This window comes from Podarcis gaigeae (genome assembly GCF_964106915.1).
Source record: "Podarcis gaigeae genome assembly, chromosome: 18".
NCBI classification, from domain to species: domain Eukaryota; kingdom Metazoa; phylum Chordata; class Lepidosauria; order Squamata; family Lacertidae; genus Podarcis; species Podarcis gaigeae.
In genome coordinates, this window is record NC_139696.1 from 2,516,298 (window position 1) to 2,541,987 (window position 25,690).

Here is a 25,690-nt window from a genome sequence, read left to right on the forward strand (position 1 = left end):
TGACAGACAGCCATCCAACCTCTGCTAAAAACCTCCAAGGAAGGAGAGTCCATAACCTCCAAGGGAGCCCTGAGGATCATTCAGTCCAACCCTCTGCAATGCAGGAATATGCAGCTTTCGCACTTGGGAATTGAACCTGCAACCTTGACATCATCAGCACCATGCTCTTAAATATGCTATAGCTCAGTACACTAACTGGCAGCAGCTCTCCTGTTTCATCACCATAATTTATTATTTTTACCCCACCCATCTGGCTGGGTTTCCCCAGCCACTCTGGGCAGCTCCCAACAGAATATTAAAAACACGATAAAACATCAAAGACTTAAAACGTCCCTAAACAGGGCTGCCTTCTGATGTCTTCTAAAAGTCAGATAGTTGTTTATTTCCTTGACATCTGACAGGAGGGCGTTGCACAGGGCAGGGGCCACCACCGAGAAGGCCCAGTTAAGTAGGCAGAAGCAGTCATCAGATTCTGGCACTTCACAGATCAAAACCAGCACCTTGAACTGAGCCCAGAAACTAACCAGAACCTAATAATACTTTTATCATAGAACTGTAGAGTTGAAAGGGAAGTGAGATTACAGGGAACCAGGCGGACGGCCTTTTCGGTGGTGGCTCCCGCCCTGTGGAACGCCCTCCATTCAGATGTCAGGGGGGGCGTTGCACAGGGCGCCACCACCGAGAAGGCCCTCTGCCTGGTTCCCTGTAACCTCGCTTCTCGGAGGGAGGGAACTGCCAGAAGGCCCTCGGAGATGGACCCAGGTGTCCGGGCTGGACGATGGGGGTGGAGACGCTCCTTCAGGGATACTGGGCCATTTAGGGCTTTAAAGGTCAGCACCAACACTTTGAATTGTGCTCAGAAACGTCCCGGGAGCCCATGTAGGTCTTTCAGGACCAGTGTTCTCGGTGGCCACTCCCAGTCCCCAGTCTGGCTGCCGCATTCTGGATTAATTGCAGCTTCCAGGTCACCTTCAAAGGCAGCCCCACAGAGAGCGCATGGCAGTAGTCCAAGCAGGCAGGAGTCTCTACCGGAGAGGCCAGTGATGGAAAATGGGACCTTTTCGAGGGCAAAGCTCTACTTCCGAGTTACAGCTCTTCCCCAGCAACCACGGCTGTGAACACACATTTTCGAAAGCGAGGAGGGCTCCTCGTAGCAGAAAAAATGAAACGACTCCAGCAATACAGAATTGAAGCACTCCTTACTGGACACCCCAAACCCACAAGTCGGAATGGAGCGGGAATAAATGGAAGCTCCGCCTAAGAAACTACAGTCCTTCCCCTAAAGATGAAGCTGGTTTCTAGTCCACAAGGTTCTGAACAAAGGGGCTGATTTAAACAGAAAGCAGCTTTAGACAGTCAAGCAAGCTCACTGGTCCACCAAGCTAGCTAGTTTCTACACTGAAGCTCTCTATAATTTTCGGGCTTAGGGGTATCTTCCCAGCCCTAATTGGAGAGGGTTGGAATAGGAACTGGGGAGGCCCGGGTTCAAATTCCCCACTTAGCCATGGAGCTCAGGAAGTGAACTTGTCCTTACCTGTCTGCCTACAGAGAGGGTAGCTGTGTGGGTTAAATGGGGGGGGGGGACGACCTTGAGCTCCTCAAAAAATGGGATATCAATGCAATAAAAACAAAGAAAGAAGCAGCCTCACATTTCGGCACCTTGTTACTGGAAATAATAATAATAATAATAATAATAATAATAATAATAATAATAATAATTTATTATTTATACCCCGCCCATCTGGCTGGGCCTCCCCAGCCACTCTGGGCGGCTTCCAAAAGAATATTAAAATACTATGATACATCAAACATTAAAAGCATCCCTAAACAGGGCTGCCTTCAGATGTCTTCTAAAAGTCTGGTAGTTGTTGTTCTCTTTTAAAGGTGGCCAACTCCCAAGAGACTGCTATCTACTCACAGAGTTAAAAACTGGCAGGGATCTACGCCCTTTTGGGGGGTTCGGGTCTAAGCTTTTTTTAGGGAGGAGGAAAGCCCCGTTTTGGGGGGTGCAGGGCTAAAACGTTGAGCTTTCTTGGGGAAGCCAGTGATTGACCACATACATTCAGTGATCTATCTGTTGGAAATGCCTGGCCTAAAGAAAGAATAAATCGTGCAAGTCAGAAAACAGAGGAGGTGGTGGGTTGTCTCTGCCTCCACTAAAGCCATACCCTGAGAAAATTTGCCTGGACTGGGGCATTACTGGATCCTATCCTCTGTAGCTAGGGACGCGGGTGGCGCTGTGGGTTAAACCACAGAGCCTAGGGCTTGCCAACCAGAAGGTCGGTGGTTCGAATCCCCGCAATGACGGGGTGAGCTCCCGTTGCTCGGTCCCTGCTCCTGCCAACCTAGCAGTTCGAAAGCACTTCAAAGTGCAAGTAGATCAATAGGTACCGCTCCGGCGGGAAGGTAAATGGTGTTTCCGTGTGCTGCTCTGGTTCGCCAGAAGCGGCTTAGTCCTGCTGGCCACATGACCCGGAAGCTGTACGCCGTTTCCCTCGGCCAGTAAAGCGAGATGAGCGCCGCAACCCCAGAGTCGGCCACGACTGGACCTAATGGTCAGGGGTCCCTTTACCTTTATCCTCTGTAGCAGGGATACTTTGAACCTAATGAATGGCACCGGGGGGGGGGGGCGCTTTAAATGGACTATGGGCAGGGAAATAAATAGGAAGGGGGCAGCAGCGGCAGCCCCCCACTCTCAACTTCCTAATTAGGCCCTCCACCAGCTGCTATCCGTTGTACATAACCTCCCATTGCATCAAAGCATGGAACCCCCACAATTCCCCCTTTCGCAGGGGGGGACGACACACACAGATCAGACCCTCACCACAAAGAAATGGGGGTTCACTGGTCTATAGATGGGGGGCAATTAATAGGAAGGAACCTCCAACTTCCCTATTAAGTCACCCCCAAAATGAAACACCTGCCTGCTGCAATCAAGTCTCCCCCCCCATAGCTCTTCCACTTTTATGTTAAAGTAAAGGGAGCCCCTCCACTTTGCTAATGCAACTGGGTGACCCATCTGCCTCCCTCCAGTGAACAGCCCCCCCCAAATATTCCGTTACCTTAAAGCACAGACTTTGCGCCCCCAGTTACAGGGGAGGAAAATGGGTAACAGGTAAAAGGAGACAAGAGTGCCTTTTTTAACGGAGAGAAATAGTGGGTAAAATTGGGGAGTGGGCACCCCCCCCCGAAAAATAAACCCACCCCCTGAATTCCCAATTAGGTCCAGTCTCCCCTCCCCCAAAGAGCGGCCGCGATAACAGAACCCCTACTCCCCTTACACGAAGCCCCATATTAAAGGGGTGCGATGTTTTCCTGGCTCCCCATTCGTCGTCTGTTCATCCAAATGTGCCCCCCCTTCTAGCCTGCCTCCCCCCCCATAAAAGATACCTCAATAGCACTCCTCTCAATTGCTTTAAAGCAAGGCTTGCCCCCCCCCATTAATAGCCTATCTGTCACATGAAAGGGAGGGGAGGGGGGAGGACTCTATCACAGGCTCTCAATCGCTGGTTTGGGGAATTTGAGTGGTCTTCAAATCTGACCCCCCCCCCAAAAAATACCCAGACCTTATTCTCCACCCCACCCTTCCCATGACAGAAAATGCAGGGAGGGGCCCTTCAATCGACACCCCCCCATTTCCTTCTCATCCACTCACCTAATTAGTTCCTCCCCCATTGCTCTCCCGAAGACACCTCCACATAATTATTATTAATAATAAAATTTAGTACAGCCCCCCCAAATTAAAGCACAGGCTCACCCTCCCCAATTTGTTACAGCCCCCCCACCCGGCACCCCACTTAAAGCACAGGCTCACCCTCTGCAACCCTGCTATGAGAAACCGGGGGGGGGGGGCGGACACAGAGACATCTTCCAACCCCCCCCCTCCAATCAACCGTCTCCTCACCCAATTAGCAACCCCCCAAAAAAAACACACACCAGGGGACACCCCCAATAACACAGCAACACCCCCCCCGTATTAAAGCACACCCCAAACCCTGCAGCTGCAAATGAGGTGGATAGAATAAATGGAAATTCCCACCCCCACCTCTGCAACCCCCCCCAAAAAATAACACCCCTCCCCACTGATTTAAATCACCCCCCATTACAGGAAAGTATGGAAGGAGAGGGGGCTGCCTTGCAATTAACCCCCCACACCCTCTTCCCTGTGAAGCTTCTCACCCCATAGACAACCCCCCAAAAAAACCAACCCTCCCCACTTATTTAAAGCACCCCCCATTATAGGAAAGTATGGAGGGGGAGGGGGGCTGCCTTGTAATTCACCCCCCCCTGTATTAAAGCACACCCCAAACCTAGCAGCTGGGAATGGGGTGGGGGAATAAATGGAAATTCCCACGCCCCACCTCTGCACCCCCCCAAAAAAAACACCCCTCCCCACTGATTTAAAGCCCCCACAATTACAGGAAAGCACTGAAGGAGAGGGGGGGCTGGCTTGTAATTCACCCCCCAGCCTCTTCCCTCTGAAGCTTCTCACCCCATACACAACCCCCCCAAAAAAACACCCCTCCCCACTTATTTAAAGCACCCCCCCATTATAGGAAAGTATGGAGGGAGAGGGGGGCTGCCTTGTCATTCACCCCCCCCCAGCCTCTTCCCTCTGAAGCTTCTCACCCCATAGAAAACCTCCCCCCCCCCAAAAAAAACACCCCTCCCCACTGATTTAAAGCCCCCCAATTACAGGAAAGCATTGAGGGAGAGGGGGGCTGCCTTGTAATTCACCCCCCCCCGTCTCCTCCCTCTGAAGCTTCTTACCCCATAGACAACCCCCCCAAAAGAAACACCCCTCCCCACTGATTTAAAGCCCCCCGCCCATTAAAGGAAAGCACTGAAGGAGAGGGGGGTCTGCCTTGTCATTCACCCCCCCAGCCTCTTCCCTCTGAAGCTTCTCACCCCATAGACAACCTCCCCCCCAAAAAACACCCCTCCCCACTGATTTAAAGCCCCCCCCCCAATTACAGGAAAGCAATGGGGGAGAGGGGGAGCTGCCTTGTCATTCACCCCCCAGCCTCTTCCCTCTGAAGCTTCTCACCCCATAGAAGACCCCCCCATTTAAAAATAAGGTTCCCTCCATGGGGGGGCGCACACCCCATAAGCAATTGCATTAAAAATAGGCTCTTTTCTCTCCCCCCCCCTTCCCTTTCTGCTGCTGAAAATTATGGGGGGGGCTTTCCTCTTCCCAACCCCCCCCCGAAAGTGTGGGGGAGGGGGAAGGGGGGCTGCGAGGCAATTAATTCAACCTGCCCCCCCTCCAGGTTCTCACCTGCCTTCATCCAGAGCCTTCCAATATGGCGTCGGTCTTGCTCTTCTGCCCTCGGCCCCGCCCACTCCCGACGCGTGGCCACGCCCACCGCTCCGCCCACCGCGTCTCCCTCTAGCTCACTCAGCGAGCCCGACGCGCGGGGCATCACGGGAGACCGGAGCGCCGCGTCACTTTCCTCCCCGCCCCCCGCGCTCTCCGATTGGCCCCGTTCGAATCAATACAAAAAAGAAAGAGCCAAGCGCTGCGGAGGGAGGCGGGGCGTGATGACGGCAGAAGAGCGCGTCGCCGTTGCCCCTGGCAACCCGAGGCCTAGCTGCGCCCCGCCGAGCCTGCCTCGCGTGGAAAAACAAAACAAAACGAATAAAATAAAAATTTTAAAATGTACACAACACAAAACATAAAATGGAAGCAGGGAATGTAGGGTGGGGCTTCCCGAGGAGTTCATTTAATTTGTTTTAAAGGATTTTGGACACACATCTATACACACAGGGCTGTTTTATATTTGTTTTTTTCAGCCAAAAAAAGCTGTTTTCTTACATAACTGAATGCAAAAAAGGACTAGCTGCTCTGAGTAGGCTTGGTTAGGAATGCACAGGCAAAGTCCTCCTTGCTTTGCAAGCTGGGTCTTGTTTCGAGAGCTAAAAAAGGCGACGCTTTAAAAACAACGCCCTCCTTGCAAAATGGGCGATTTGCTTAACCTGCGTATTTATTCCGCCTTTCGTAATCGGCAACCTAAATAAGGAAGGCCGGAACACCAGGAATCATCGAGAGATGATGCAGATTGCAGCCATTATATCCGTCAGGGCACTCTGCACATGCTCAAAGGAACCTCTATAATGTTGTTTTAAAGATTCCATTTAGGAATCACTTCCTATAATAAAGCATCTCAAAGCAATTTCAGAAGAACATGCAACAACCACGGCCATTTCATAAAACAACTATACTGTTATTTTATTATTATTATTATTATTATTATTATTATTATTATTATTTTGAAAGATTGCTTGCTGAAGAGCAGGAGATAAATCGCTCCCCTATTTTAAAAAAATAACATATATATATATGTGTGTGTGTGTGTGTGTGTGTGTATATATATATATATGCAGTATGCACAATCTGTCCTTGCAACAACGGCTCTTTCCAGAGCAAAAGGAAGGCACAGACCCCTGTACCTATTTTAAAAATAATAATAAGTAAACTCCCATTTAGAAGGCCACAGCAAGAACATGGAGGAAAACTCCTTTAACCTGTTTGTAGATTCACCTTTTTTCCAGAGGTGGGATGTGAGTCATCATTTATCCTTCAAAACACTTTATATCATTATTCAGTTATGGTAAGAGCTCAATTATTTGCAAGGACGAAGCATTGATAGTCAGGCTTTTGTTGGTAAAGGATCACACTGCGAATTGCCAATGTGATCTTTTATCTTGCTTAATTATAATTTGATTTTCAGTTATACGTTTAAAATGGCCTCTCATTTTTGGGAGAGAGTGGGGTCTATAAACCACGTTAGGGAATATTATCCATGCAAAACCACCTCTTTCGATATGTAGTTTAAATGCATCAACGTGACTCGTTTTAAGGTAACTGTTGGGTGGTTTCCGCGTCGATGCAAGCTGCGACTCCGCAATAAAAATTAAGGGCAATTATTACGGTAAAAAGCAAGCACTATTGAAACGAAATTTGTATGGTGTGCTGTTGTCTCAGATACAAACTCAGATGCAAGTTTCATCCCAGACTCGAAATCACACAATTACTTAGGGAGGTCTGTGTTTTCAAAACTTTTTTATTTCATTAAAAAAAAAATCCCTGCACCCACAAAAGCAACATACCCACTTCCCTCGCTGCTAAAATAGCTTTTTTCTGTTGCCGTCGTTCAACGCGCAACTCTAAGAAAATACAAGATTCAGAAAGTCTATATAGGAGCGTCAGAGCTAATTCGTCACAAGGCAAGAGACACAGACAAGACAGGATTTCTCCTCTCTTTCTCGTAAGAAAGAGGATCTAGAGCGTTCTAAAACTAAGGCAGATTAATCCAAATTTTGTGCCAAGGAAACTCGAGATCCTCCCTTGACAAACCGGACCGTTCTGCATTCTGCAATGTAAACCGTGGTTAGGGCACAGTGGAAAGAAACCACGATTCCTGGGCTTAGCGTTACGGCTGAAGCAGGGGTAATAATTCTGTTTCGATCCAAATACATCAAAATTGGTAATTCCTTGGGCTGATCAATGTAGTTTAGAGTTACATAAACCACAAACCAAGGTTTGCATGCAACGTAAACCATGGTTAGGGCACAGAGGAAAGAAACCGTGATCCCTGGGCTTAGTGTTACGGCTGAAGCAGGCGTTATAGTTTTGTTTCAATCCAAATAAATCATAATTGAGAATTCCTTGGGCTGATCAATGTAGTTTAGAGTTACATAAACCACAAACCAGGGTTTGCATGCAACGCGAAACCAGGGTTATGGCTCATTTTTCCTGAACAAGGAACTATGGTGCACACTGTCTGCTTGATCACAGTAAACCATGGTTTAGCGAAAAAACGGCAAAGTACTGCCAGCTGATTTCATTCTGCAAATTAAGCGAAATTATGCATAATTACAAATTATTCTTCTCCTTCTTCCTCTTGGGAAGCGGGGAAAGGTCTTTCAAACCCCTCACACACGATATAGGTGACCTCTCTTTAATTTCCTGCTCCACTGAAAATGAGGAGAGCAAGAAACTTTTATCTACGGTTGCAATCAAAATTATTACAAAAACAAAAACCCATTGCAAATCAAGTTTATTATCGAAATCCACAAACTTTTAGCGGATTGCAAGGAGCAAATAGTTCGACACGGCAGCGGCTTTAAAACAGGTTCCCCAAAATTCAGCTGAAAACGCGTCTCTGATTTGATCCTATCAATCTGTGAATTTTGATAACAAATCTGATTTGAAATGGGGGAGGGGTTGAATAATTTTTGATTGCAACTGTCTATAAAAAAGCACAAAAGCCTGGATTCTTAGATCAATGAAATCAGGGTCTAATTTTGTTTTGAAAAAATTATTTTATTTATTTACGCTACCAAATTGTAGGCAATTTTTTTTCCCCGGATGTGGAAATTCCAGGAAATTAACCCTAAGAATAAATAGGTCGAGGCAGTGATACAGCTCAGCGGTGGTCGGGGGACCAGAATAGTGCAGATAAAAATATCTGGCTGGATCAAACCTGAGAGTGAAGTCCCATTAATCTCAGTGGGTCTTACTCCCAAGTAGTCTTACCTGTGACTGCACTGTAAAAGCATGGTTTTCAGGCAGGTCTTTTCCACTCTAAAAGTCCTGGAAGGCCACTAACTGAGTCCAGCAATTATGGGCTGGATCTCAACCCACATTGCATGGTCCCTTTACCTAGAAAGGAACAGGATCCGTGTAGCTCATGGACTTTGCACGGAAAAGATCTCAGGTTTAATGTCTGGGTCTCTCCAATTTAATTTATTGGGGGGGGCTGCAAAAATTTAATCTGCATTTCTGACTCAATTTGTGCCCTGTTTGCATCAAACCGTATTCAGCAATTATCGTAAATTTATTCATTCGGCCCCACGAGCAACTGTGCCGCAAATCGTAAGTCCTGACTCTGGGCTGGTTGGCCGTGAAAACAGCAGCGTTTTCAAACAGATCCTTGAGAAATCGAGCCGATTCGAAAGTGGTGCTCTTCTCTTGTTTAAGAAACAGCAGGCAGGCGCAGAAAAATGAGGGGCAAAAGCGAATCCATCAATTATACTTAATTAGGAAGCAGGAACACCCTACGGATTTTGTGCCGCGATGTGCGCACCACCGACGTTCTCGCTGCAATAAAACGCTGAAACACCAGTGGCAAAAATTGGAATTTCCGTCGCCGTTGTCCTTCCCCAAAAAGAACCATGGAATCCCGGAGCTCAAGGAACCTTTGCGCAAACATGATGTTTTCCCTAATGTTCTAAAACATCTAACGAGCCTGACGCACAGCTTTGAGGAGGAATAAGGAGACTGGGAGAAGATTGATCCTGAAACATCTCAGGAGCACAGAAGAGGCACAGTTAAGAGAGGAGGTCTGGAAGGCGGAGGCAGCTGCAAGAAGGGAGACTCTGAGGAGACGCACAGTTGTGCGACATTTTCGAGTTGCGCTGGGAGGTCTGTGGTGGCTCACAAGTGTTCACTGGAAGAGAGAGGGGATAAACAATATCAGCATCATAATTTCTTATTTTTACCCTGCCCATCTGGCTGGGTTTCCCCAGCCACTCTGGGCGGCTCCCAACAAAATATTAAAAACATGACAAAACACCAAACATTTAAAACTTCCCTAAACAGGGCTGCCTTCAGATGTCTTCTGAAAGTCAGATAGTTGTTTATTTCCTTGACATCTGAAGGGAGGGCGCCACCACCAAGAAGGCCCTCTGCCTGGTTCCCTGTAACCTCGCAGAGAGGGAACCGCCAGAAGGCCCTCGGAGCTGGACCTCAGTGTCCGGGCTGAACAATGGGGGTGGAGACGCTCCTTCAGTTATCCTGGATCGAGGCCACCCCATGCTTAATTTGCTCATGATAAAACGTCCTAGTGCCCTGGGTGCGACATATTCTAAAGCAGGGGTAAGGAGAAATTGTTTTCCATCCAACGGCTGCTTCCCCTTTGGCACAATCTTTCAGGGGCCAGGTGTCAGCGGTGAGCAGGCTATAGAGTTCTCCCCGGAGTGGACCATGCTCTGGTTATCTCCCGCTTGGACTACTGCCATGCGCTCTCCGTGGAGCTGCCTTTGAAGGTGACCCGGAAACACCAACTAATCCAGAATGTGGCAGCTAGACTGGAGACTGGGAGCAGCCGCCAAGACCACATAACACCGGTCCTGAAAGACCTACATTGGCTCCCAGTACGTTTCCGAGCACACTCAAAGTTTCGGTGCTGACCTTGAAAGCCCTAAACAGCCCAGTAGACCTGAAGGAGCGTTTCCACCCCCATCGTTCTGCCTGGACACTGAGGTCCAGCTCCAAGAGTCTTCTGGCGGTTCCCTCCCTGCGAGAAGTGAGGTTACAGGGAACCAGGCAGAGGGCCTTCTCGGTGGTGGCGCCCGCCCTGTGGAACACCCTCCCATCAGATGTCAAAGAGATAAAGAACTACATAACTTTCAGAAGTTACCCATAGATCTCAGGGCAGTTCACAACATCCAATAGCAATCTAAAACCCACAAAATACATAATAAAATTTACAAATCTGGGACCCCCTCCTCTGACGTTCCCCCTGTCTCTCAGCGCCCCCCAGCAATCCCACCGCCCCACCTCCAGGGGGCACTACTGCTCCCTTCAAGAACCACGGACGAAGAAATGCATATCTTTGTTCTATCCTCTTTACCTAACCCCCCAACCAGCATTCGCAGCAGAAATAGGGGAACCCAAAGCCCTCCGGATACGGCTGGACTCCACCTCCCATCAGCCTGTCAACACGGCCTGCGGTCAGGAATTATGGGAGTTGGAGTCCGGGACACAGGTTCCCACCACTCTAGCGCCACCTACTGCCAGGCACCCCGCCTTCTGCCCATTGAACCGCTACCTGCCACTGCTCCACGCCTCTCACAATGATTGGCTTAATTTGCAAAGGTCCCACCTCCTCTCCGGACCAGGCAGCCCCCTTCCCGACCCTCCGCTCGTGACGGATGCCTCCCGCGCATGGCTCACCTGGCAATGCGAGACAGAATCTCCTTCACCCGCACCACGAGCCTCTCGTTCTGCACCGGGTTGCTCTCAATGGCGCTGTGGAGCTTCGCCATGTAGAAATCGAGGGTGCTCAATGTAGGGGTCTCCCCGGTGCCTGGGTGAGAAAGAACGATCAGCTAGCCGCTGACATCCATCGCACTCTGCAAACTGGCCGTCTGCCCATATCACTATTATTATTTAGGTCCCAGAGTGGATATATATCTGATCAGAAGGTCGGCGGTTTGAATCCCCGCAATGACGGGGTGAGCTCCCGTTGCTCGGTCCCTGCTCCTGCCAACCTAGCAGTTTGAAAGCACGTCAAAGTGCAAGTAGATAAATAGGTACCGCTCCAGCAGGAAGGTAAAGGGCGTTTCCGTGCGCTGCTCTGGTTCGCCAGAAGCGGCTTAGTCCTGCTGGCCAATAAAGCGAGATGAGGTCCAGTCGCGGACGACTCTGGGGTTGCGGCGCTCATCTCTACTGGCCAAGGGAGCCAGCATATAGCTTCTGCGTCATGTGGCCAGTAGGACTAAGCCGCTTCTGGCGAACCAGAGCAGCGCATGGAAACACCGTTTACCTTCCCGCCGGAGCAGTACCTATTTATCTACTTGCACTTTGACGTGCTTTTGAACTGCTAGGTGGGCAGGAGCTGGGACCGAGCAACGGGAGCTCACCCCGTCATTGCGGGGATTCGAACTGCCGACCTTCTGATCGGCAAGCCCCAGGCTCAGTGGTGTAACCCACAGCGCCACCCGCGTCCCAATTATATATAATTTTTATTTCTATTCTTTGTATAGCGTATTGTTGCTTTATTGCTATAGCCAACGGCTGACGCAAATAAAGATTCATTCATTTATTCATTTAGCCGCATCCCGCCCGGTGGGGGCCGCCCAGCCATACCTGGGATTGGCAGGCTGGCGAAGCTGGCGGTCAAGGCTTGGCGCACTGTCTGCAGCTGCTTCTGCAAGGCGATGGTTTGGCGCTCTTCCAGAGCCAGTTCCTGCTCCAGGCGCTCTTTGGCGCAACTCATGTTCTCTGTGTGTTTCTGCAAGATGGAGTTCTGCTCCTCAAACTCCGTGTTCACCTTGCGCAGGCGACGGAGCTCTGCTTCCCGGGCTGCAGAAACAAACGGACAACACAGGGAGTGTTAAGTTGTGGGTGAACATATCAGACGACACAGCGAATCCTCAAACAGCCAGCCTGCTTATACAGAGCTCCAGTACAACGTAACTGTAACAATTTTCTAATACTATCCAATCACTGAATGTCACTTTCGATCCCTTATTTGCATAACTATCTACAGTATCCCCCTACTGGCCCAGGGTGAGAACTTCAGTACATAACAGGGAGAGTATTGGAACAGGAAATTTGTGGGTGCCCTGCATGGGGAATTTTGCGGGTGTACGGGCACCCAGGGGAGTTGGCACCTGTGCATGTCAGGATCAGGGCCGGACTGAGGTTTGGCGAGGCCCTCAGCTACTGAAGGTGGTGGGGCCCTTTTTATGTCCAGCTGTCCTTTGCCAGCAACAAATTGCCACTGCTCTTTGTGTTTTGAATATATGCTATATGGTCGTTTAGGGACCTAATAGGTATCTAAAGCCATTTGCACATCACAAAATAGGTCTTTTATCAAAGCAATTGTTGAACTGAAATACAAGAAGTATATCAATAGGTAAAGGTAAAGGGACCCCTGACCATTAGGTCCAGTCGTGGCCGACTCTGGGGTTGCAGCGCTCATCTCGCTTTACTGGCCGAGGGAGCCGGCGTACAGCTTCCGGGTCATGTGGCCAGCAGGACTAAGCCGCTTCTGGCGAACCAGAACAGCGCACGGAAACACCGTTTACCTTCCCGCCGGAGCGGTACCTATTTATCTACTTGCACTTTGACGTGCTTTCGAACTGCTAGGTGGGCAGGAGCGGGGACTGAGCAACGGGAGCTCACCCTGTCGCGGGGATTCAATTTGCCGACCTTCTGATCGGCAAGCCCTAGGCTCAGTGGTTTAACCCACAGCGCCACCCGCGTCCCTACCCTATATATAGAAAGGAGCAAAACAGTGATATTTTAGGGAGCAGGCGGGGCCCATGACTTACATCATAGGAGCCTACACAACACAAAACACTGTACGCAGGTTTTATTTCATTTGTTTTTTATCTTATATTTTGGAAATGTACATCCAGTTGTTGTTTTTTCCTTTACGTTTTTTTGGGGCCCCCAAGAGAGGGGGGCCCTAAGCTATAGCTTGTTGAGCTTATACGTAAATCCGGCACTCGTACCCCGGACTTTTGCAAGCCAACGACAGCCTGTTCAGTTCCTTAAATTACCTTTATTCTGGTCCAAGAACTCCTCAGTAAATATGGGGACGTCAAATGTCGAGAATCCGTCGCTGCCTCCCTCTCCCAGCTGATTGAGAAGGAAACAGGTGAACAGAAACAAGAGAACAAATCGAAAACTTTGCATTATTTTCCCAGGGAAAATTTGGGGATGAATTGGGAGTTGTGCATGTTTTTTGGGGGAGAAGTCAGGTGGAAAAAGCCTTAGGAAATCATTTTCTAAATCCCCGCAGTGCAGAAATGTGCGTTTCAGGGCCTTTTCCCGTGAAAAACACCTTCGGAAAACAAAACCCCCACATTCCTGGACTCAAACCCTCAAGATGGATAAATAGGGGGTAAAACATTCAACTCTTAAATAAATAAAAATAGCCATTATTCTATTTGGTACCCCGAAATCACTATTAACCAATCAAGGCCCCTTGAAGATATCATGTGTTCCTTGCTTTATATAAAATACCCAGAGAATTGTTATTTTTTAAATCATCTATTTTTAGCTGTTTCTTGGGCCGTTACCCCCCAGGAAGTGACAGCTGGAACCTCTGCCTGATAAAATATTTTCACATCCGGCAGCCAAATTTGCTCTATCAGCTAAGAAGCTCCGTTCCAGCTATGTTACTGCCTCCTAATTTTATTTTCAAAACCTTATTGCCTGCTGTAAACTTTTATAGGTCATGTTTTCCCCCCAGAATAAAGTGTTGTTCTTATAACCTGGCTGTGCACTGTAAAGGCCTTATCATGAACTGATGGGATTGATTTTAAAAACAAACTTGTAGCAGCGATGATGGTCCATAAAGAACAATCCCAAAATCTGAATTAGAGAAATCCTCATTTTGGGCAAACAGAATGTTGTGGGCAGTGGGCAAGCTTTGGGGTGCTTCAGAGTGCTTCTCTGCACTGATGAAGAACTCTGCTAGTCTCCAAAGCTTGCATGCAAGAAAATTTGCTTTTGATAACAACAACAACAAAATTAAATTCTTAAATGGAAGATCTGGTGGGAGGGATGGGATGAAGAACTCTGCTAATCTCCAAAGCTTGCATACAAGAAAATTGGTTTTTAACAGAAGCAAGAACAAAATTAAATTATTAAAAGAAAGGTCGGGGGGAGGGGGCTGATGAAGAACTCTGCAAATCTCCAAAGCTTGCGTACAAGAAAACTTGCTTTTAATAATAATAACAACAACAAAATTAAATTCTTAAAAAGAAGATCTGGGGGGGAGGGATGGGCCGAGGAAGAACTCTGCTATTCTCCAAAGCTTGTGTGCAAGAAAACTTGATTTTGATAACAACAACAACAAAATTAAATTCTTAAATGGAAGGTCTGGGGAGATGGGTGGATGAAGAACTCTGCAAATCTCCAAGGCTTGCATACAAGAAAATGCGCTTTTAATAACAACAACAAAATTAAGATATTAAAAGGAAGGTTTGGGAGGGATGGGCTGATGAAGAACTTTGCAAATCTCCAAAGCTTGTGTGCAAGAAAACTTGCTTTTGATAACAACAACAACAAAATTAAATTCTTAAATGGAAGGTCTGGGGAGATGGGTGGATGAAGAACTCTACTAATCTCCAAAGCTTGCATACAAGAAAATTGGTTTTTAACAGAAGCAACAACATTTAATTCTTAAAAAGAAGGCCTGAGGCATTTCCTCAAAGTCTGATAGCCTGCTTTACCTTGTACCCGTTCAGCAGCGTGTTCACGACTCCAGAACCGGCATCCTCTGAAAGGTATTGTAAAAAAAGCAATAATAATGTCAACAGGGAGTGCGGAGATGGTGACTCAACTGAGCGCACAGAATGATTTGGATAGCATAGGCAAGATTCCAGCCCAGATCCCCGGCTCACCCTCTTTCCCAGCACCAAGCTGCTAAATTTGCAATTTGTGCTGTGCTTCCTAGCTAAAAGACACGACACAAAAGGAAAGGCGGGAGGAGGAGGGAAAAGGAAAACGAGCGAACACGTGAGGAAATCTGTCGCTCTTACATTGCCTCTTCCCCAAAAGTTTATTAAGGGCGAGAACTCCCCGTGAAGGAGGCCACCCCTTCTGTTTCCTTCTTCCTTTTAAATAATCTTTATTATACATCCATTTACATAAACTTAATACAATACAATATATACAGTACATACATCACCTACATACATACGCACGGTGAACACACCATAAATGTTTGACTCCCAACTCTTCTCATTGTGTTGTTTTACAATTTACAATCTGTACGCATTTCATTCTTATTATTCCGCTTTCCCATTTTTTATCTAGACAATTTTTATTCACCTTACAAAACTTCTGGCAAACCTACTAGCGACCCTCTCACCTTTCTTGATCTTTTTCTCCTGCATCTTTTCGGCACACATCTTGTAAGCTTCGGACTGCTGGTATTCCCTCAGTTCCTTCATGTACTGCTGCTTCTCGCGCTCGGCCTCATCCAGGTAACGCTGGAACGACGGAGGGAGAAGGGTGAACCCCCCCTCTGCGACCCACAAGCCGCCACTGGCCTTATTTCCAGCTGGCAAACCCCTCTGCCCTTTACACCATGGCTCCCAACAGAATTATTAAAAACACGATAAAACATCAAACATTAAAAACTCCCCTAAACAGGGCTGCCTGTTTAACAGGTTGAGGTTGAATCCTGACAAGACAGAAGGACTGTTTTGGGGGGACAGGGGGCGGGCAGGTGTGGGGGACTCCCTGGTCCTGAATGGGGGGACAGTGCCCCCGAAGGACCAGGTGCAGCCTGGGAGTCATTTTGGACTCACAGCTGTCCATGGAGGCGCAGGTCAATTCTGTGTCCAGGGCCGCTCCATCTGGTACACAGGATGAGACCCTCCCTGCCCGCAGACTGTCTGGCCAGAGTGGTGCATGCTCTAGTTATCTCCTGCTTGGACTACTGCAATGCACTCTATGTGGTGCTACCTTTGAAGGTGACACGGAAACTACAATTAATCCAGAATGCGGCAGCTAGACTGATGACTGGGAGCGGCCGCTGAGACCACATAACACCGGTCCTGAAAGACCTACATTGGCTCCCAATGCGTTTCCAAGCACAATTCAAAGGGTTGGTGCTGACCTTGAAAGCCCTTAATGGCCTCAGTCCAGTATACCTGAAGGAGCATCTCCACCCCCATCTTCTAGCCTGGACACTGAGGTCCAGCGCCGAGGGCCTTCTAGCGGTTCCCTCATTGCGAAAAACGAGGTTACAGGGAACCAGGCAGAGGGCCTTCTCGGTGGTGGTACCTGCCCTGTGGAACGCCCTCCCACCAGATGTCAAGAAAATAAACAACTACCTGACTTTTAGAAGACATATGAACGCAGCCCTGTTTAGGGAAGCTTTAAATGTTTAATAGACTATTGTATTTTAATATTCTGTTGGAAGCCGCCCAGAGTGGCTGGGGAAACCCAGCCAGATGGGCGGGGTATAAAGAATAAATTATTATTATTATTATTAATTATTGTTATTATTATTATTATTACAGGCATTGCCGCCTCCGTCCGAGAAGGCAGATCAGAGCCATCGTGGCTAAAAGCCCATCGTCGACTCTCCTCCATGCAAATTCAGCCAATCTCACCTGTTTATCCGCCGGCTGGAGTTTGCTCCATTCTGCGCCCAACATTTTCGTGATCTCTGGGAACGGCAGGTCCGGGTGTTGCATACGGATCAGCTCCCGCCGTTCGTTCAGGAAGCGGACGTATCCTGTCACCGGGGCCTTTGGCCCGTTCGGGAGAATCTTCTTCCTCTTCTTGCCTTTTGGCCATCCCCTCTTCTTCACAGGCTACTCAGGAGAAAAACAGGAGATAGCTGAATACCCGCGGCTGAAACTTATATCAAGCTGGGGGTTCTGGCTCACATTAGAAAGCAAACACAGGTTTCTAGTCCCCATGAGCTCAGAGCGTTGTTTGGAAGGGGGAACCTTCTGACCTTAAGAGCTGTAAAAAGGTGAAATGCTTCTGGGAGGTGATATATAATGAGTTGAAAAAAATGTTGAAATATACATTTATAAAGAAACCAGAAGCATTTCTCTTAGGTATTGTTGGAAACGATATAAATAGAAAGGAATGTAAGCTTTTTCTATATGCAGTAACAGCGGCAAGATTACTATTGGCCCAAAAATGGAAGCAAGAAGAATTACCAACAATGGATGAATGGAGAATGAATTTAATGGACTATGCGGAATTTGATAAACTAACGGGAAGGATCCAAAACTGGTGGGACCAGAAGTTTACCGAGGACTGGAGTAAATTTACGGATTATTTGAAAACTATTTGTGACGACCAGACGACGTTTGTAGGTTTGCAGTAAGTTCTGTGAGGAATAATATTAGAAATATTGCAAAAATGGAGGAGACGTGATATGTTAAGAATGTAAAGGCAATATTAAGTTAGGAAATGCGTAAGAAGTGATTAAGACGGAGGATTATCAGAGAAGCTAATGGAAGTCCAATAAGAATGTATTTATGATAAATTGTGTGCTATGTTTTATAATTTTGTATGTTAAAAACCGATAAAAATATTTTTTTTAAAAAAAAAAGCTGCCCTGCAAAGCAGCAAAATAATTCCAGGGAGTTGGGCATCGGACCTCTGTTGCAAAACCTCCAGCAAAGGCAGACTTGCTGCCAGAAAGTTTAGTTGGAATCTATTTATGTATGCATAGTGATGTATGGAAGTGAGAGCTGGCCCATCAAGAAGGCTGATCGCCGAAGAATGGATGCTTTTGAATTCTGGTGCTGGAGGAGACTCTAGAGAGTCCCCTGGACTGCAAGAAGATCCAACCTCTCCATTCGGAAGGAAATCAGCCCTGAGTGCTCACTGGAAGGACAGATCCTGAAGCTGAGGCTCCAAGACTTTGGCCACCTCAGGAGAAGAGAAGACTCTCTGGAAAAGACCCTGACGTTGGGAAAGATGGAGGGCACAAGGAGAAGGGGACAACAGAGGACGAGATGGTGGGACAGTGTTCTTGAAGCTACAAACATGAGTCTGACCAAACTGCGGGAGGCAGTGGAAGACAGGAGGGCCTGGCGTGCTCTGGTCCAGGGGGTCACAAAGAGGCGGACACCACTAATCGTCTCAACAACAAATTTATGTATGCAACAACTGCGGCCCCAAAGTGCTTTGTTGGCCTCCAAAATGAAAGCAAACCAACCCCTGTGTTGCAACACAATGACCATGTACCTACGCAATAGACAATCTTTAATAGAATTCCTTCAAACCATAACAAAACGAAATCTTTAGTCTCAAAGTCTCTGAAAAGCTTTAAATGAAGCGAGGTACCAGACTTTGTACGATGAAATACAAGTTTTGTGTACAGTGGTACCTTGGGTTACATACGCTTCAGGTTACAGACTCTGCTAACCCAGAAATAGTACCTCAGGTTAAGAACTTTGCTTCAGGATGAGAACAGCAGGAGGCCGCATTAGCTAAAGTGGTGCTTCAGGTTAAGAACAGTTTCAGGTTAAGAATAGACCTCCGGGACGAATTAAGTACTTAACCCGAGGTACCACTGTAAGCAAATATGATGTCCAACACTGAACAGTGATTCCGGATATTGACTACTGTTTCATAGAATTCTTCAACAGCGCGGTGGGAAGGTATAGAATTGTTTCATAAACCCATCTTATTTCGAATGAATGTATGTAAATGAAAATATCAAATGGCCACATGACCCGGAAGTTGTCTGCGGACAAACGCCGGCTCCCTCGGCCACTAAAACGAGATGAGTGCCGCAACCCCAGAGTCGTCCGTGACTAGACCTAACGGTCAGGGCTCCCTTTACCTTTAAGTGCTTGAAAAATTATAATGAATTTTTTGGTTTGTTTAAGACGAGATTCCTCCACAACCACCCCCTGTTCCTTCACATCAATATTGCGATCCGGTCACGCAGAGGTGCAGAAGTTGGCAACAACGGCAGCGAGGGGAGACAGAGGCAGGGTCCCGGTCCCCGGCGGCAAAAAATCTGTAGCTTCGGGGTGCCAAGATCCCAAGCAGGTCTGGGATGCTGAGACCCCAAGCGGGTCCGCGGACTGTCTCACCAGAGTGGTGCATGCTCTGGTTATCTCCTGCTTGGACTCCTGCGTGGGGTTACCTTTGAAGGTGACTCGGAAACTACAACTAATCCAGAATGTGGCAGCTAGACTGGGGACTGCGAGCAGCCGCCGAGACCATATAACACCGGACTTGAAAGACCTACATTGGCTCCCAGGACGTTTCCGAGCACAATTCAGAGTGTTGGTGCTGATCTTGAAAGCCCTAAACGGCCCCGGTCCACTATACCTGAAGGAGCGTCTCCACCCCCATCGTTCAGCCCGGACACGGAGGTCCAGCTCCGAGGGCCTTCTGGCGGTTCCCTCATTGCGAGAAGCGAGGTTACAGGGAACCAGGCAGAGGGCCTTCTCGGTAGTGGCACCCGCCCTGTGGAACGCCCTCCCACCAGATGTCAAAGAGAACAACAACTACCAGACTTTTAGAAGACATCTGAAGGCTGCCCTGATTAGGGAAGCTTTTAATGTTTAATAGGTTATTGTATTTTAGTGTTTTGTAGGAAGCCGCCCAGAGTGGCTGGGCAAACCCAGCCAGATGGGCGGGGTATAAATAATAAATTATTATTATTAATTATTAATTATTATTATTATTATTAGGGGAAATCTCGTAGCCCCGACTTATAGACGCACCAGGAGTCTCACCTCTTCTTCGCCATGGGGCTTTTCTGCGATCAGACGAGGGGCTTCGCTTTTCTCCTGTTTGATTGACACCAGGAAACTCCCCGGCTGGGTTTTCCCCCCGGCGTTCCTGAAACCAAGAAAAGCACGCACGCGAAAAAGGTTACACGGAACTGCAAATTTACCCCGAATTTCCACCCGTAAAAGGAAGCTTGCGTTTATTTATTTTCCTAAAAGACTCTGTTGATTTGTCAACCCCAAAGAATGACTAAAAATGGGATGAAGCTAATGGACTGTGCAGAATTAGATAAACTAACAGGAAGGATTCGAAACCGGCGAGACCAGAAATTCACGGAAGACTGGAGTAAATTTACGGACTATTTGAAAAGTAATTGTGAAGAACAGACGGCGTTTGTAGGTTTGCAAGAAGTTTTGTGAGGACTTTATGGGCTTTCTGGGCTGCATGAATAGGAGTATAGCATCTAGATCAAGGGAAGTAATAGTGCCACTGTATTCTGCTCTGGTCAGACCTCACCTGGAGTACTGTGTCCAGTTCTGGGCACCACAGTTCAAGAAGGACACTGACAAACTGGAACGTGTCCAGAGGAGGGCAACCAAAATGGTCAAAGGCCTGGAAACGATGCCTTATGAGGAACGGCTAAGGGAGCTGGGCATGTTTAGCCTGGAGAAGAGGAGGTTAAGGGGTGATATGATAGCCATGTTCAAATATATAAAAGGATGTCACATAGAGGAGGGAGAAAGGTTGTTTTCTGCTGCTCCAGAGAAGCGGACACGGAGCAATGGATCCAAACTACAAGAAAGAAGATTCCACCTAAACATTAGGAAGAACCTCCTGACAGTAAGAGCTGTTGGACAGTGGAATTTGCTGCCAAGGAGTGTGGTGGAGTCTCCTTCTTTGGAGGTCTTGAAGCAGAGGCTTGACAACCATATGTCAGGAGTGCTCTGATGGTGTTTCCTGCTTGGCAGGGGGTTGGACTCGATGGCCCTTGGGGTCTCTTCCAACTCTAGGATTCTATGATTAGAAGTATTGTAAAAATGGATAAGGGGGAGGGTGATTTGTTAAGAGATGTAAAGGCAATATAAAGTTAAGAAGTGGTGAAAGCAGTGGATCATCAGAGGTGCTGATGGAAGTCTGAAAAGATTGCATAAGTGATGCGTTTTATGGTACATTTAATAATGTATATGTTAAAATTAATTAAAAATACTATTAAAATAAAAGAATGAATAAAAATGATTTGTTTGATAGCTGAACAAACGAAGGCGCTGCCTTCCCACCTGGCGCTTCCGAACCTGGATTTGAAAAGTAAAAGGTTTTCTTTCTCACCTCTGCCATCCCAAACCCCGGAAGACCTTTAATATTGATAGTTTGGGATTCTGGCAACTTGAAAAAGCACCAACACAAAATACAGTGGTGCCTCGCAAGACGAAATTAATCTGTTCCGTGAGGCTCTTCGTATAGCGGTTTTTTCGTCTTGCGAAGCAAGACCATTGACAGCTTAGAGGATTAGCGCTATTAGCGGATTAGCGCTATTAGCGGTCTAGCGGCTTTTAGCGGATCAGCTGATAAGCGGCTTAGCGGCTTAGGAAAGGGGGGGAGGGGAAAAAACCCGCAGGAACTTGCAAGACATTTTCGTCTTGCGAAGCAAGCCCATAGGGAAATTCGTTTTGCGAAGCGCCTCCAAAACGGAAAACCCTTTCGTCTAGCGGGTTTTCCGTCTTGCGAGGCGTTCGTCTTGCGGGGCACCACTGTAAGGACAATACTCACAGAAGCCCAGCTGCTTGCTGCCTGGCACCGTGCGACATTTTCCGTTCGTTGGCGGTGAGAAACTCAGGCGAACGCTCTTAGCAGGGAGCCTGAAAGAGACGATTCAGGACTTAATGCGAAAAGCACAGCGGAGCGGGCGTTTTTCGCACGGGGACCCCCTTTCTGTTTCAACACTCAAACTCTTCCCCCCCCCAAAAAAACAAAATTAAATAAAAAACACAAACAGAAAAGACAAACAATACGAACAAATTCTTGCCATATCCTTATTTTTCTAAGCATTAAGTGGGTTTCGCCAAGTCCCACCTATCTGATTTTCATTTTACTTCATCTTTACAGTTTACACAAATCATAATTTCTAACCATCTTTTTTTTTTTGTATCGCACTTAAAATAACTCCACATTTTATCACTTACAAATAATACTATTTTAAAATACCCTATCGACTACTTCTAACCCTATATCCACTTCCAAAGCTATTCTAAGGTTTAAATATTGACATATTTTTTCAAATATTCCTTAAACTTCTTCTAATCTTCTTCCACCGTCTCTTCCCTTTGGCCTGGGAGTCTTCCAGTCAGTTTGGCAAGTTCCATATAGTCCACAACGCACAAACTCTGCCAGGAAACTGTATCGCTGCGCTGGTCCATCTCGCCTTTCCGACAGGGTAAAAACCTCGCAAGTGAAGGCACGGGTTGGGTCAGGCTAGAGGTCCTTCTGAGGTCCCTTCCGACTTTATAAGCCTATGATTCAACGCTGGAGGGAGGGCAGCAGACCCTCCAAGTGTCCCTATTATCCAGGGACAGTCCCAGATTTACAGAAAATGTCCAGGTTTCTGTTCTGACCCTGGAATGCCCCACTTTTCCTTAGGACATCCCTATTTTCAGGGGAGAAACGTTGGAGGGGATGGAATAGGATGTCCCTATTTCAGGGGAGAAACGTTGGAGGGGATGGAACAGGACGTCCCTATTTTCAGGGGAGAAACGTTGGAGGGGATGGAATAGGACGTCCCTATTTTCAGGGGAGAAACGTTGGAGGGTCTGAAGTCATGTGACCCCGGATCCAAGGAGGTAAGTAACTACGCAACCTTTGGAAAACATCTGATGGCAGCCCTGGATGCCCTGCCCATTCAGATGGGCAGGATTTATAAATCACAAAACAACAAGAAGAACAATGGAAGAGGACATCCCTATTTTCATGAGAGAAAAGTTAGAGGGGCACGTAGTGACCCACCTCCCTCCAGTCAAGGAGATAAGTAACACTTCTCCAACGAAAATAGGGACGTCCTATTCAATAATAATAATAATAACAATGGGAGAGTTGCTATTTTCGTGGTGTAAATGTTGGGAGGGTACAGAAGGGCGCCTACAGAGATGGAGGGAGATCACCCTTAGCTCGTTCTGGAATATCTCCTTAAAATTAAATGCAAACAGGGACCAGAGAGCCCACCCCCACACACCCCCAGCCAGGGGAATTGGGGAATTGCAATAGGGGAGGGGGCAAAGAGAGAGGGGGCAGAGAGACAGGCAGGCACCATTGCATTCGCATTAATCCACTTGGAAAAAGTAAATAGAGCCCCCACCCCCTTTCTGCAATGTTTTTCCTTCCCGGCCTCCCCACTCCCTTAAAAAAAACAAAAAAAAAAATTAGCTATAGGGCCGAGGGTCGGGTTGGGGGGCAGAGAGACAAGCAGGCACTATTGCATTCGCATTAATTAATCTTGGAAAAAGTAAATAGAGCCCCCGCCTTTTGCAATATGTTTCCTTCCCAGCCTCCCCCCTCCCTTAAAAAAACAAGAACAAGGAAAATTAGTGCCGGGGGCATAGGGAGGGTGGGGGCTGGGGGGTAGAGAGACAGGCAGGCACCATTGCATTCGCATTAATCCACTTGGAAAAAGTAAACAGAGCCCCCACCCCCTTTCTGCAATATTTTCCCTCCCCCCTCCTTTAAAAAAAAACAAAAAAAATGGATTATTTTTTATAAATTTAAAAAATAAAAAAATCCTAGATCTCCCTCTCTTGCAGATCCCCAGATCTGCCCCCTCCCCGACCCAGCAGCCCGCATTAATAACATCAATAAAAATAAAAATATTAAATAGAAACCTGCAAAAAGTTTCCCCAGTCTTTCATCCGCAGAAGCGCCGCCCCTTTTCTCAGCTGGGTCCTTATGCAAATGACCGCCCTCTCCCCGGGCGCGGATTGGACGGGACTCGCCGCCGCCGCGCTCCTGATTGGCGGGCTCGCGTTCCATCGCTTCCCCCGCCCGCGCCCCGCCCCTACCCGCCATCGCTTTTCCTTCCAGCGGCGGCCGCGCGGAATGGAACGCATCACGGCTCGGAGGCGACGCGGATTGGCCGAGGGCGGAACCAATCGGAGAGCGTGTCTTGAGTCGAATTGTATCAATGGAGGAGGAACTTCAAAGGGAGATGCGAACGTTCTGTGCGGGTCCATTTCCTTTGAATTGGCGGTCATTTTCACTTATTATTTCTATTATTTTAACGATTTTGAGTTTTGTACATTTCAATGACTTGACAATCATTTTAACCCCCTTTTTCTGCGATTCCTTAATTAAAAAAAAAAAATTCTGCATATTCCAAATTAACTTAATTTGCTCTTTTGTTCATCTACTTTCAATATATGCTCCTGCAAATATATACTCCCTGCAAAGTTGAACAACTGTACACATCATTTTCATTTTTTTTAAAAAGCCATTTTATTTATTTATACTTTTCAAGTTTATGCATTTTGCAAGCTTTATACATTTCAGTAATTTTACATTCATTTCGACATTTCAGAACTCGACTTCCTTCCCCCTCTTTCTGCGGTTCCTTAAATTTGTTTTTAATATCTCCTGCATATCCAAATTAACTTAATCTGCTCATTTATTCATTCCTTTATTTGTGATTTTCAGTTTCGTACATTTCAATTTTACAATCATTTTAACCCCTATTTCTGCAGTTTCTTAAATTTATTTATTTTTATTTATTCTGCATATCCCAAATTAATTTAATTCACTCTTTTATCCATCTGCTTTCCTCAGGGACACAGAAAGTGCTTCCCTTCAGTTTTTATTCCCTTTCACTTCCATAAAAGCCAAGTTTCTAGTCCATAGTACCGCTTTTTTCACCCGGCCAGAACTCGCTGGAACTCAGTTTCGGCACCTCTCAGTTGGTCACCATTGCCATTATAAAAGAACAGCTGTTTTTAATTTTTATCTGTGTGAACAATTTTTTTGAAATTTTTATCTGTGTTGTTTTAAATGAGACTATCTTGGCTGTGGGGATGCGGGTGGCGCTGTGGGTTAAACCACAGAGCCTGGGGCTTGCCGATCAGAAGGTCGGCGGTTCGAATCCCCGCGATGACGGGGTGAGCTCCCGTTGCTCGGTCCCTGCTCCTGCCAACCTAGCACTTCGAAAGCACACCAGTGCAAGTAGATAAATAGGTACCGCTCTGGCAGAAAGGTAAACAGCGTTTCCGTGCACTGCTCTGGTTCGCCAGAATCGGCTTAGTCCTGCTGGCCACATGACCTGGAAGCTGTACGCCGGCTCCCTCGGCCAGTAAAGCGAGATGAGCGCCGCAACCCCAGAGTCATCCACAACTGGACCTAATGGTCAGGGGTCCCTTTACCTTTATCTTGGCTGTGAGCCCTGGAAGAGCTTCACCCTGCCTGGCAGGCCCTTTCCGCATCTGGCCTGGGAGAGTGGAGTGCCAAAGCTGTTGAACAGATTCTTGGGCTGGAGTATTGTTTACGGGGCGCTGAGAGAGCCGTTGCTATTACAGTGGTACCTCGGGTTACATACGCTTCAGGTTACATACGCTTCAGGTTACAGACTCCACTAACCCAGAAATAGTACCTCGGGTTAAGAACTTTGCTTCAGGATGAGAACAGAAATTGTGCAGAGGCAGCAGGAGGCCCCATTAGCTAAAGTGGTTCAGGTTAAGAACAGTTTCAGGT

General features: G+C 47.3%; 3 protein-coding genes across 6 annotated transcripts in view; all 3 read right to left on the bottom strand.

The window, feature by feature from the left end:
• The window catches only part of FZR1 (fizzy and cell division cycle 20 related 1), a 29,497-nt gene extending 23,958 nt beyond the window's left edge, over nt 1-5,539 (bottom strand). Inside the window, exon 1 of the mRNA XM_083720534.1 lies at nt 5,279-5,539. The gene's annotated coding sequence lies outside the window, so the exon portion shown is untranslated. The remainder of the gene's footprint in view (nt 1-5,278) is intronic.
• Nucleotides 1-25,690, bottom strand: part of TEKTIP1 (tektin bundle interacting protein 1) — a 209,428-nt gene that overhangs the window by 33,203 nt on the left and 150,535 nt on the right. The gene's annotated exons all lie outside the window — the stretch shown is intronic.
• HMG20B (high mobility group 20B) lies at nt 7,047-23,910 on the bottom strand. Of its 4 annotated transcripts, none has more exons than XR_014559739.1 (11): nt 23,839-23,910; nt 21,740-21,828; nt 19,978-20,083; nt 16,870-17,073; nt 15,618-15,738; nt 14,977-15,023; nt 13,297-13,375; nt 11,876-12,091; nt 10,961-11,093; nt 7,612-9,452; nt 7,047-7,439 (listed from the first exon to the last, which is right to left on the bottom strand). XR_014559739.1 is itself a non-coding variant. In XM_083720685.1 (10 exons), exons 2-10 carry the CDS (start codon nt 21,775-21,777, stop codon nt 9,440-9,442), a joined length of 957 nt encoding a protein of 318 aa, XP_083576811.1. In that variant the 5' UTR covers nt 21,778-21,828; nt 23,839-23,888; the 3' UTR covers nt 7,047-9,439. The 4 variants fall into 4 exon arrangements, 2 of the variants coding, with proteins under 2 accessions (XP_083576811.1, XP_083576810.1); XR_014559740.1 differs by having other exon boundaries at nt 19,966-20,083; nt 23,839-23,879; XM_083720685.1 differs by having other exon boundaries at nt 7,047-9,452; nt 23,839-23,888.